Genomic DNA, 14,334 nt, shown 5'->3' on the forward strand with positions numbered 1-14,334 from the left:
GCTGTGGGTGAAAATCCAGCACTTACAGAAAGAGGAAATAAGAATATATGTATAATTATTTAACTACATATAATGTGTACATGAAGTATTGTTGTCCCTTAGTTTACTATAATCAGGGTAGGAATGGAAAGGGGAAAGTATAAATAAATAAAAAGGGGATTAGAAATTATACAAAACAATTAAATGGATAGAACCCACAATCTGCAATATTAAATCTTTATTTGGTACATAATAGACACTTACTATAGTATTTTTTTTATTTAACCTCTTGAGATGGGAATACCTATTTTTATTACTTTGTTCTCATCATGACAGAATGTTAAAATTAGGAGAAATAAAAATAAAAAAATTCATCAAATTACACTACCCAAAAGGGACTAATTTCATGGAATGCAGATTTTTTGGGGCACTGATCATTTAGACAAATCACAATGTAACAGGTGCTTGCATCTTTCGAATTTCGGAAGGGGAAAGGACATTTGGCCCATAGATCTTTTAGATCTGGGTATCTGAGATTAGTTTGGGACTCTCACCAGGTAGTTGAGTGTAATGCTCTCCTCTCCGCGGCCCATGTGTTTGAAGAAGCGGTAGTCAGCCACCAGGGCTAGAGGACAGGTGTTCTTCTTGTGGTCGTGGGTCACTCTCTTCTCTCTGTGGAGGGAATCTATGATGGGAGGAAGGAAGGAAGACTAAGTATTTATTTATTTTGCTCCTTTGCACCCCATTATTTCTATTTCTACTTTGCACTTTCTTCCACTACAAATCTACCATTCCAGTGTTTTACTTGCTATATTGTATTTACTTCGCCACCATGGCCTTTTTTGCCTTTACCTCCCTTATCTCACCTCATTTGCTCACATTGTATATAGACTTATTTTTTTACTGTATGTTTGTTTTACTCCATGTGTAACTCTGTGTTGTTGTATGTGTCGACGGCTTTGCTTTATCTTGGCCAGGTCACAATTGTAAATGAGAACCTGTTCTCAACTTGCCTACCTGGTTAAATAAAGGTGAAATAAATAAATAAAAAATCTAAGTCACAACAATAGACAAACACAATGTGCTTAAACTAATAACACACAAATGATTGTATTTTTCTTGTCTATATTGAGCACATCATTTAAACATTCACAGTGTAGGAAAAAGTATGTGAACACCTAGGCTTACGACTTTTCCAAAAGCTAAATTGGAGACAGGAGTCAGCTAACCTGGAGTCCAATCAATGAGACGTGATTGGAGATGTTGGTTAGAGCTGCCCTGCCCTATTAAAAAATAAAATTAAAATAACTCACAAAATTTGAGTTTGCTATTCACAAGAAGCATTGCCTGATGTGAACCATGCCTCGAATAAAATAGATCTCAGAATAATTTTTGTTGACTTGCATAAAGCTGGAAAGGGTTATGAAGGGGTTAAACCAAGGCCTCATACCTTTTAAAGGGTTAATAAATTGTTATGATAAACTGTAAGGTCTCCTTGTGTGTGTGTGTGTGTGTGTGTGTGTGTGTGTGTGTGTGTGAGAGAGACTGTGTGTTAACACCTGTTTTGAGTGTTGTGCCCTTCAGACACTATCAGAAGGCGGAAACCGCCTACATTCATACTCCTCCTGTCTGGGCCCCACCTGGCTGAGGTTCTGAGAATACAACTGGTTTCCTGAGAACACAAGGCTGCCGCAGGCCTAATGAAAACAGCAATCTGTCAGAAGATGCTTGGACTCGTTCACCTTGTTATGCCTCTATTCTTGTGATGAAAGGGCAAGTTTCGGTGAAACCCACTTCTGAGCTTTTAATTGCTTACCAGATGGTTGCTGCTGTCAGGGGGAGGTTCGATTTATTAAAATGTTGTTGCCAGGGAAACTAATGCAAAGAGGACTGGGAGAGGCTATATGAATTACAGGATGTCTTAGACACTGCAGAACCTGGGGAGAGCGATTATATACTGTACTCTGTACCAACTTCTGCCCACAATTGTATTACTAAAGGACAATTTTAATACTTAAACAAAGAGTCTGTGTTTCCTTTCTACTACCAATATATAAGTTTGATAATTATATAGACCTGACCATCTGTTGAAGAAATTGACCAATAGTTACAAAAGTATCTCTAAAAGCCTTGATGTTTATCAGTCCATGGTAAGACAAATTGTCTATAAATGGAGAAAGTTCAGCACTGTTGCTACTCTCCTTAGGAGTGGCCGTCCTGTAAAGATGACTGCAAGAGCACAGTGCAGAATGCTCAATGAGGTTAAGAAGAATCCACGAGAGTCAGCTAAAGACTTACAGAAATCTCTGGAACATGCTAACATCTCTGATGAGTCTACAATACGTAAAACACTAAACAAGAATGGTGTTCATGGGAGGACACCACGAAAGAAGCTACTGCGGTCCAAAACAAAAAAACAGTGTTGCACGTCTGAAGTTCGCAAAAGAGCACCTGGATGTTCCATATCGCTTCCGGCAAAATATTCTGTGGACAGATGAAACTAAAGTTGAGTTGTTTGGAAGGAACACACAACACTATGTGTGGAGAAAAAAAGGCACAGCACACCAACATCAAAACCTAATACCAACTGTAAAGTATGGTGGAGGGAGCATCATGGTTTGGGGCTGCGTTGCTACCTCTGGACCTGGACAGCTTGCTATTGTCGACGGAAAAATGTATTCCCAAGTTTATCAAGACATTTTGCAGGAGAATGTTTGGCTATCTGTCCGCCAATTGAAGATCAACAGAAGTTGGGTGATGCAACAGGACAACAACCCAAAACAGAAGTAAATCAACAACAGAATGGCTTCAACAGAAAAAAATACGCCTTCTGGAGTCCTGACCTCAATTTAAAATGCGGTGGCATGACCTTGAGAGCGGTTCACACCAGACATCCTAACAATATTGCTGAACTGAAACAGTTTTGTGAAGAGGAATGGTCCACAATTCCTCCTGACCGTTGTGCAGGTCTGATCCGCAACTACAGAAAACGTTTGGTTGAGTTTATTGCTGCCAAAGGAAGGTCAACCAGTTATTAAATCCAAGGGTTCCCATACTTTTTCCACCCTGCACTGTGAATGTGTTCAATTAAAAACAAGAAAACGTCAAATAGTTTGTGTTATTAGTTTAAGCAGACTGTTTGTCTTTTGTTGTGACTTAGATGAAGATCATATCAAATTTTATGACCAATTTATGCAGAAATCCAGGTAATTCCAAAGGGTTCACATACTTTTTCTTACCACTATTTGTTCATCAGAGTAAAAATGAAAGATATAGGCCTAGCTGATGAATCCTTTACTATAGAGTAATTTTCAGAACTGTCAGATTTCCAACTTTGTGTTTAGTAAAATGAATCAACACCACTTATTCTATGAGGAGGAAGACTGGCTGTGGCTTGTAGGATTAATCATTACAAGAATCCGGAATCAAAATAGCAAAGCACTTCTTTCGGAATAAAGGTTTTTATTAACCCTTATTTGAAATTCACAGGTTATTCCATCTGTAGAATAATAGCTTCTGCTCAGCTCAGAAGCCACACTGTACAGCATGTGTCAATTCAAACTATGTTAATTCCCTTCCGGCTACATCCATTTGGAGTGGGCCTGGTGTATCATACGTACAGTGTGTGTCTAAGGCTACAAACCACAGTCAGCAGCAGTCCCCCACCCCACTAATCATGTACTCTCCTTCCCTCTACAAGACCTCAGATTCTTCTGTAACGAACCACAGCATGTGGGTGTACTCACTATTGCTTCCCCTCCGTGTATTACATACAACAGCTCTCATGAATTCTAATGCTTCTGTGGAGATCATTCACTGCATTTTCCACACAGTTTTTTTTTTAAAAGAGGACATTGTCTTGAGCGCCTTCAGATTTCCCCCAGGTCATTGTCATTCTAATGAACTTTACATATTACAGGCAACACAAAGGAATCAGAGCTTTATATAACACCCTGTTGCCAGCCTATGGAATATAGGTTTTAGACATTAAAGGGTTTTTATTCATTGTGAGGCTGTGTGGGGACAAGATAGAATGGGCGCCCACCTACCTACTACCTCCTCTCCTCCAGGAATCATCTTCCTCCCTTTCCCTACCTCCTCACACTAAGGTTGTATAAGGTAGCTTGTAATGTTTGACTCCTACACACTTTTGCACACCACACACACAAGCACTCAGTCTATGCGTATGAAACATACATAAATGGGGTGGCTCCTACTCTGTATGTAGGCCTATACTGTCGAACACACACACAGTCCATCTTACCCTCCTGTGCCTCTCCACCTCTGGCGGACTCTGGCAGCAGGTCCTGGGCCCCAGCATGGATGTATCCACACACCTTGGGCGAGGCCAGGCGACTGAGGTTCCGGATGTCCTCAGAGCGATATACCAACAGACGGCCATCGGGGGGCACCTCAGTGAACCTCCAAAGGGGCTGAGGAGAGAGGTAAGAGGGGAAGGGGATGGAGAGAAAGAGGAATAAGAGAGAAAATAAAGAGAGAGCGAGAGAGGATGAAGGAGTGGGAGAAGTAGGATTGGTTAGATAAAGTATTCTACAAAAACAAAGGCTAGCGCTGGTTTATTTAGCTGATAGTTTCAACTCTTTTCCCCAGCAACTGTTTTAAGACACCTTTTTTCTGGCCTAATTTAAACCAAGGGGTTGGAACCGGAATTAATTTCCTATTGTTTCATTCTGAACAGAACCACTTTTTTTCCCGTTCCACTGTTCCTACCAGCAAAATAAAGTTCTGAACCGGTTGGATCCCCAAAAAAGTACTGGTTTATATCGTTCCTTTCAGTTCCTTTTTTAACCTGTGAAATCAACCGTTTTTTACATTTAGCTCATTATATTACTTCACCAATCAGTGCGGATAGAGCAGGCAAGCTAGTTGTTTACATGCGTGATGGACATGCGTGTACCCAATGTATGACATTTTGCGGGTGGGGAGAGAGAGGGTTGAGGAGTAGAATTGAAGTGCTGGGCATCTTATGAAATGCATTACATGAATTAGGTCCACAGAATTATACCTAGGAGCGGCTTCTATGGAGGAACTTTGAATGTCCTTTGAGCTAGCTAGCTAAAAAGCTTGTATGTGCAGAGCGGCACCAGAATTTTAAAAAACACGTCTTACCTTTTTGTAGTTAATAAATCCAACGTGAAACGTGATAACTAGGCCTATAGTATCCTTAACTAGCATTAAACTAGTTAATCCATTCTTCTCTAGCTATTTAAAAATCTCTCTCCCTATCTTCTGAATGATGGTTGCAATGTCAGTACAGTAGTCTGTTTTTGGAGGGGGGAAGGGCAGGTAGCCTAAACCAGTGTTGCCAACTCCTCAGTAAGGAAAGTAGCTATTGGCTGTCCTAAAAGTCGCTAAATGACATCATCGCCTAATTTGCATAATTGTCAATGTGCATGTAATTGTGATGGACGCTGTAGGAGAGAGGAATAATGTCGTGGGAGAGACAAAGTGAGTAAAAACCACCCTAAATATGTTTAGAACTACAAATGAACTTTCTTCTGTCGATTCTTGTTTTTTTTTTATGTCACAATTCCAACCATCCTTCTTTATCCGGGCTTGGGACCGGCAAAGGGTGACCCAAAAGAGACACTGGCGGAGTTACTTAGTTTATTTTATTAATTAGTTTTCTTAATTTGGTTTGGTTTTTAACCTTATGGTCCACTTAGGAGCCTACAACAAGTCACAACATTTTTAACCATAACATTTTTTACATTTTTTGTATACAATCTACATTAACAATCTAAATGGACCAAAAAGAGACAATCAGAAAAAAACTGTCAGTGGCAATGTGAGAAAATTATGGTAACTAGTCTTGCCCTAATTCATGTTAAAAAAAATATATATATTATGTAAGCCAGGGCGGGATCAGCCAGCGGCAGCTTCCCGCATGCACGATTCATTTGCAGTCTGGACGCGGAGGGGTGAACATCTCCTGCTCTGACTGCAGCTGGGAGGGACTGCTGTGCGAGAACTAGGCCGCCTGTGAGTGCTTTGGGACGGAGGTGGGGCCCACGGCAGCACCCGCTGCTCGTTGAGATGAGTAAGAACGATACGTGCTTTCACGTCAGAGTCTCCAAAAGTCTCCAATAACACCAGAAAAATTCGCTAGATTTGTCGCTAGTCGCTTTTTTGAAAATGTGTGGCTAGAGGGGTCTGAATAAACGCTAAATATAGCGACAAAGTTGCTAAATTGGCAACACTGGCCTAAACACGCATAGACATTGGCAAAGATTTTCAGCTTGCAGGTGGACACTGGAATACGTTTTTGAGTGCCAGAGCTTTGCTGCTTTTTTTTGTGGGACAAAAAAAATTAAAATGCCTGGAATGTAAAATAACATAATTAACCAGTTCCCATGCTTTTAAAATAATGGTTCCATTGCGGAACAGTATGGATCACTCTCTTTCCAGGTTCCGTTTCAGTTCCTTGAAAAATATTATTTTCCGTTTTTCTGTTCTGTTCCCTGAACCAGTTCCAACCCCTGCTTTAAAAACGTTAAAGCAGTGCTCCTGTTTTGGGATTTACCTCTACGTTGTACTCTGTCTCCTCTGTCAGGATGTGGGCCGAGAACTCGTCCCCGTCTATGTGTGCCTGAACACGGGAGTGCTCCTCACCTACACACACACGATTTTAAGGTATTCTTCTCAGTACTCACTCACACACACACACTGAAATGGAAGCACACACACAAACTGACACACAAGCGCAAACACCTCCATATCAATATTCCATATAAAACCAACAAAACAAATACCCTCCAGACTCACCTACAAGATGTCCAGTAAAGTAGTTCTGCAGCTGAACATCATAGCGGTCTTCCTTCCCTTGCTTATCTACAAACACAGCTTTGAAGTCCTCAGTGAACAAGTCTGTGTTAGTTGTCAAGTAAAGCTTAAAATGTCTGCAGAAAAAATAAATTACAGTTTGATGGAGAGAAACATGAGGAATGTACATATCTGGTTTATTAAGGGTACAGATAACATTTGCCAATGGTCTGTTTCAATTGCACTGAAAATCCCAGGAAGATATATGCTCTCTAGTCATTAGGCCATGGCAATGATAAAAAGCCATTCCAGTAACAATGTTAAAACACATAGGAGTAGGACTTAGCAGGGAGGACTAGAACCTCTGAAAAAAGTTACAGATAATTGAGACCGTGCTAGTCTATTTCTCCAACCCCTAATGTCATATGATCTTTCCTAAGCACTGGGCGGCATCAGAATGATACAAAACCATTGAACATCAACTTTTTTTGCTTGCTTTTGAACGTTACATGAGTGTGTGGAAGCGCCTCATTGAGTAGAATGGAGTCTTGGCTGTTTTGCCCTAACATTTTAGTCATTTAGCAGACATGTAGAAGTCCCATATAGGAGACTTTGTGCCACCTACCTCTTGAGGGCACTGAAGCTGACAATGCGCTCCAGCTGGGACTCTGTGTGGATGTCCCTCTTCCTGAGTGAGTGCTGCTGGAGGCCGGACACGGGCAGCACCTCAAAGTCGGACAGCAATGAGCTCAGAGCCTCTGGAATAAGGGAAGAGTCATATAAGGAGAGTGAGAGGGCCAGTCCTATGTAGCTCAGTTGGTAGAGCATGGCGCTTGCAACGGTAGGATAGTAGGTTCAATTTCCGGGACCACTTGTGCATAAAATGTATGCATGCATGACTGTATGTCGCTTTGGATAATAGCATCTACTAAATGCCATGTTATAGGTATATCAGTACCAGAAAAAAGTTTGGACACACCTACTCATTCAAGGTTTTTTTTTTTTTTTTTTTTTTTTACTATTTTCTACATTGTAGAATGATCGTGAAGACATCAAAACTATGAAATAACATATATGGAATCATTTAGTAACCAAAAACTTGTTAAACAAATCAAAATATATTTTATATTTCAGATTATTAAAAAGTTGCTACCCTTTGTGTAACCGATGTGAAATGGCTAGCTAGTTAGCGGGGTGACGGCTAATAGCGTTTCAATCGGTGATGTCACTCGCTCTGAGACCTTGAAGTAGTTGTTCCCCTTGCTCTGCAAGGGCCGTGGCTTTTGTGGAGCGATGGGTAACGATGCTTCGAGGGTGGCTGTTGTCGATGTGTGCAGAGGGTCCCTGGTTCGAGGCAAGGAGAGGGACAGAAGCTATACTGCTACTTTTGCACACACTTGGCATTCTCTCAACCAGCTTCATAAGGTAGTCACCTAGAATGCATTTCAATTAACAGGTGTGCCTTGTTAAAAGTTAATTTGTGGAATTTCTTACCTTCTGATTGGCTCAAACACATTAAGTTGTGTTGGGACAAGGTAGGGGTGGTATATGGACCAAGTCCATATTATGGCAAGGACAGCACAAATAAACAATGAGAAACGACAGTCTATCATTACTTTAAGAAATTAATGTCAGACAATTCGGAAAAGTTCAAGAACTTTGAAAAAGTTTCTTGAAGTACAGTCGTAAAAACCATCAAGCGCTATGATGAAACTGGCTCTCATGAGAACCGCCACAGGAAAGGAAGACCCAGAGTTACCTCTGCTGCAGAGGATAAGTTCAGAGTTAGCAGCCCAAATAAATGCTTCAAAGTTCAAGTAACAGACACATCTTAAAATTAACTGTTCAGAGGAGACTGCGTGAATCAGGACTTCATGGTCGAATTGCTGAAAAGAAACCACTACTAAAGGACACCAATAATAAGAAGAGACTTGCTTGGGCCAAGAAACACGAGCAATGGACATTAGACCGGTAGAAATCTGTCCTTTGGTCTGATGAGTCCAAATTGTAGATTTTTGGTTCTAACCGCTGTGTCTTAGTGAGACGCAGAGTAGGTGAATGGATGATCTCCGCATGTGTGGTTCCCACAGTGAAGCATGGAGGAGGAGGTGTGATGTTGTGGGGGTGCTTTGCTGATGACACTGTCTGGGATTTATTTAGAATTCAAGGCACACTTAACCAGCATGGCTACCACAGCATTCTGCAGCAATATGCCATCCCAACTGGTTTGCGCTTATTGGGACTATCATTTGTTTTTCAACAGGACAATGACCCAACACACCTCCAGGCTGTGTAATAACTATTTGACTAAGGAGGAGAGTTATGCATCAGATGACCTGGCCTCCACAATCACCCGACCTCAACCCAATTGAGATAGTTTGGGATGAGTTGGACCGCAGAGTGAAGGAAAAGCAGCCAACAATTGCTCAGCATATGTGGAAACTCTGTCAAGACTGTTGGAAAAGTATTCCAGGTGAAGCTGGTTGAGAGAATGCCAAGTGTGCAAAGCTGTCATCAAGGCAAAGGGTGGCTACTTTGAAGAATCTCAAATATATTTTGATTTATTTAACACTTTTTTGGTTACACATTGATTCCATGTGTGTTATTTCATAGTTTGATGTCTTCACTAGAGGTCGACCGATTAATCGGAATGGCCGATTAATTAGGGCTGATTTCAGGTTCTCATAACAATCGGAAATCTGTATTTTTGGATGCCGATTTGGCCAATTAGTTGTTTTGTTTTTTTAAACCTTTATTTAACTAGGCAAGTCAGTTAAGAACACATTCTTATTTTCAATGACGGCCTAGGAACGGTGGGTTAACTGCCTTGTTCAGGGGCAGAAAGACAGATTTTTACCTTGTCATCTCAGGGATTCAATCTTGCAACCTTAAGTTAACTAGTCCAACGCTCTAACCACCTGCTTTACATTGCACTCCACGAGGTTACGCGAATGCAGTAATAATTCCAAGGTAAGTTGCTAGCTAGCATTAAACTTATAAAAAACAATCAATCATAATCACTAGTTAACTACACATGGTTAATGATATTACTAGTTTATCTAGCCTGTCCTGCGTTGCATATGATCGCTTAGGTACACGTTGCTCCAACCATAAACATCAATGCCTTTCTTAAAATCAATACACAAGTATATATTTTTAAACCTGCATATTTAGTTAATATTGCCTGCTAACATGAATTTCTTTTAACTAGGGAAAATGTGTCACTTCTCTTGCAAACAGAGTCAGGGTATATGCAGCAGTTTGGGCCGCCTGGCTCGTTGCGAACTGTGAAGACTAGTTCTTCCTAACAAAGACAGCCAACTTCGCCAAACGGGGATGATTTAACAAAAGCGCATTTGCGAAAAAAAAAGCACAATCATTGCACGACTGTACCTAACCATAAACATCAATGCCTTTCTTAAAATCAATACACAGAAGTATATATTTTTAAACCTGCATATTTAGTTAAAAGAAATCCAGGTTAGCAGGCAATATTAACCAGGTGAAATTGTGTCATTTTGCGTTCATTGCACGCAGTCAGGGTATATGCAACACTTTGGGTAATTTGTCAGAATTTTTCGTAATTATGACATCACACTGAAGGTTGTGCAATGTAACAGGAATAACGTTTTGTTTTCGAGATGATAGTTTCCGGATTCTACCATATTAATGACCTAACGCTCGTGTTTCTGTGTGTTATTATGTTATAATTAAGTCTATGATTTGATAGAGCAGTCTGACTGAGAGATGGTAGGCAGCAGCAGGCTCGTAAGCATTCATTCAAAATAGCACTTTCGTGCATTTTGCCAGCAGCTCGTCGCAATGCATTGCGCTGTTTATGACTTCAAGCCTATCTACTCCCAAGATGAGGCTGGTGTAACCCATGTGAAATGGCTAGCTAGCTAGCCGGGTGCGCGCTAATAGCGTTTCAAACGTCACTCGCTCTAAGACTTGGAGTAGTTTTTCCCCTTCCTCTACATGGGTAACGCTGCTTCGAGGGTGGCTGTTCCTGTGTTCCTGGTTCGAGCCCAGGTAGGAGCAAGTAGAGGGACGGAAGCTATACTGTTACACTGGCAATACTAAAGTGCCTATAAGAACATCCAATAGTCAAAGGTATATGAAATACAAATCGTATATAGAGAAATAGTCCTATAATAACTACAACCTAAAACATCTTACCTGGGAATATTGAAGACTCATGTTAAAAGGAACCAACAGCTTTCATATGTTCTCATGTTCTGAGCAAGGAACTTAAACGTTAGCTTTCTTACATGGCACATATTGCACTTTTACCTTCTTCTCCAACACTTTGTTTTTGCATTATTTAAATCAAATTGAACATGTTTCATTATTTATTTGAGGCTAAATTGATTTTATTGATGTATTATATTAAAATAAGTGTTAATTCAGTATTGTTGTAATTGTCATTATTACAAATAAAGAAATAACAAAAAAACTTTTTTTGTTGTTTGTTGAAAAAAAAATATATATATATTTAAATTAAAAAAATAACAAAAAAATACTAAAATTACAAATAAATAGGCTGATTAATCGGTATCGGCTTTTTTGGTCCTCCAATAATCGGTAGCGGCGTTGAAAAATCATAATCGGTCGACCTCTAGTCTATACATACATACCAGTATAAGTCAAAAGTATGGACACATCTACCGTAATTTCCGGACTATTGAGCGCACCTGAATATAAGCCGCACCCACTGAATTTTAAAAAATATATTATTTTGAACATAAATAAGCCGCACATGTCTACCGGTACATTGAAACCAATGAACTTTACACAGGCTTTAACGAAACACGGCTTGTAACAAAAATAAAACATTAGCAGTAAGCTTTAGTTGTCTTTTTGCACTAAGTCAATTCCTCACGCTGCTGTTTCCAACGTCTTATCATCGACTCATTAAGACCAAGCTCCCGTGCAGCAGCTCTATTTCCTTTTCCAACAGTCAGATCAATCGCCTTCAACTTGAAAGCTGCATCATATGCATTTCTCCGTGTCTTTGCAATGATGAGGGTGAAAAAATGACTACCGTAATCAGAATAATGGGAAGTTTGAGAGCGCTCGATTTAATCTAAACAGTAAAGAAAAAAGTTGTTTGACCTTAACCCGTTCGGCAATTTCATTGGTCTAATGAAAGCTTCATGCCGCCAAAAAACTGATCACGTCACAGAATGTGTTTTTCTTTGGAGGAAAAAAAATTGAAAGCGGGAAAAATCCATATATTAGCCGCGTCATTGTTTAAGCCGCGAGGTTCAAAGCGTGGGAAAAAAGTTGCGGCTTATAGTCCGGAAATTACGGTACTCATTCAAGGGTTTTATTTATTTTTACTATTTTTACATTGTACAATAATAATGAAGACAAACTATGAAATAACACATATGGAATCATGTAGTAACCAAAAAAAACTAAAGAAAGTGTTAAATAAATCTAAATATATTTTACATTTGACATTCTTCAAAGTAGCCACCCTTTGCTTTGATGACAGCTTTGCACACTCTTGGCATTCTCTCAAACAGCTTCACCTGGAATGCTTTTCCAATAATCTTGAAGGAGTTCCCACGTATGCTGAGCACTTGTTGGCTGCTTTTCCAACCTGACAGGTTGCATCACTGACTGGTATGACAACTGCTTGGCCTCTGACCGCAAGGCACTACAGAGGGTAGTGAGTACGGCCCAGTACATCACTGGGGCCAAGCTTCCTGCCATCCAGGACCTCTATACCAGGCGGTGTTAGAGGAAGGCCCTAAAAATTGTCAAAGACTCCAACCACCCTAGTCATGTTCTCTCTGCTACTGCACGGCAAGCAGTACCGGAGTGCCAAGTCCAGGTTCAAGAGGCTTCTAAACAGATTCTACCCCCAAGCCATAACACTCCTGAACATCTAATCAAATTGCTACCCAGACTATTTGCATTGCCCCCCCCCCCCCCCCTCTTTTACCCTGCTGCTACTACTCTCTGTTATTAGTCACTTTAATAACTCTAACTACATGTACATATTACCTCGATTAACATATTGCAGCAATACGACCATGAAGGCCTGATTAACGCAGTCTCCTCTGAACAGTTTATGTTGAGATATGTCTGTTACTTTAACTCTGAAGAATTTATTTGTTCTGCAACTCTATTTGGGCAGTTAACTCTAATGAACTTATCCTCTGCAGCAGAGGTAACTCTGGGTCTTCCTTTCCTGTGGTGGTCTTCATGAGAGCCAATTTAATCGTAGTGCTTGATGGTTTTTGCGACGGCACATGAAGAAACTTTCAAAGTTCTTGAACTTTTCCAGATTGACTGACCTTCATGTCTTAAAGTAATGATGGACTGTCGTTTCTCTTTGCTTATTTGAGCTGTTCTTGCCATAATATGGACTTGGTCTTTTACCAAATAGGGCTATCTTCTGTATACCACCCCTACCATGTTACAACACAACTGATTGTCTCAAATGCATTAAGGAAAGAACTTCCACAAATTAACAAGGCACACCTGTTAATTGAAATGCATCCAGGTGGCTACCTCATGAAGCTGGTTGAGAGAATGCTAAAAGTTTCCAATCCTGTCATCAAGGCAAAGGATGGCTACTTGAACAATCTCAAAAATAAAATATATTTTCATTTGTTTAACACTAATTTGGTAACTACATGATTCCATAGTTTTGATGTCTTCACTATTATTCTACAATGTAGAAAATAGTAAAAATAAAGAAAAACCCTGGAATGATTAGGTGTTTCCAAACTTTTGACTGGTACTGCACACACACACACACACACACACACACACACACACACACACACACACACACACACACACACACACACACACACACACACACACACAGACACACACACGACTGAACTCCCTCTATGTAACACCAATAAAGTGAAAATGGTATTATTCAATATCATTGGTACAGTAACCGGTGGTCACCAACCCTTGTCCCAATGAGCTTCAAATGTGCAGGCTTTGGTTCTAACCCAGCAGTAACACACCTGATTCATGTATTAATCATGATCTTCCTGATTAGCTGAATCAGATGTGTTAGTGCTGGGATGGAACAAAACCCTGGTTTATTTTTAGTGACCTCTGCAGTAGCCTATACTCAACTCGCTCTGTGGCAAATAATATTGGATTGATGCAGCACTGAGTAACAGTTAGTAGCCTAAAATACATTTTTACCATGAATCTTTCAGCCAAAATGGAACAGCCAAAATGGAAGATTCTCACTTCCTCTTGAAAGCTGTCATGTAGCTAGTTCCTTCCTGTCTAAAGGGCTCTACACAGTCTATGAAACAGATCCAACAGAGTTTAGTTTGCGTAGCTCTACATAGTTTTGCGAGGCAGAATGTTGTGTAGACTGTGAAATCACTGTGGAGAGCCCTTAATGCCACACAGCCTACAAATAGATTGTCAACAGTGTCTTTGTGGGGTTAGTCAGAGCATCACACCTTCCTAATTAAAACAAATTCAGCATGGTTGAAATTTTAACTAGGTACTTAATTGACATCCTCAGCCTGTGACAATTTCAAACTATGGGTCTATATGGGCGGCAGGTAGCTTAGTGGT

General features: G+C 40.3%; 1 protein-coding gene across 1 annotated transcript in view; it reads right to left on the reverse strand.

The window, feature by feature from the left end:
* Positions 1 to 14,334, reverse strand: part of LOC106566892 (disintegrin and metalloproteinase domain-containing protein 17) — a 35,931-nt gene that overhangs the window by 20,583 nt on the left and 1,014 nt on the right. The window contains exons 2-6 of the mRNA XM_014135492.3: positions 7,388 to 7,520; positions 6,766 to 6,899; positions 6,524 to 6,612; positions 4,244 to 4,412; positions 534 to 664 (exon numbers count right to left, since the gene is read on the reverse strand). Coding sequence (XP_013990967.1) covers positions 534 to 664; positions 4,244 to 4,412; positions 6,524 to 6,612; positions 6,766 to 6,899; positions 7,388 to 7,520 — 656 coding nt within the window. The remainder of the gene's footprint in view (positions 1 to 533; positions 665 to 4,243; positions 4,413 to 6,523; positions 6,613 to 6,765; positions 6,900 to 7,387; positions 7,521 to 14,334) is intronic.

Source organism: Salmo salar, chromosome 01 (genome assembly GCF_965601325.2).
Source record: "Salmo salar chromosome 01, fSalSal1, whole genome shotgun sequence".
In the NCBI taxonomy this organism is placed as follows: domain Eukaryota; kingdom Metazoa; phylum Chordata; class Actinopteri; order Salmoniformes; family Salmonidae; genus Salmo; species Salmo salar.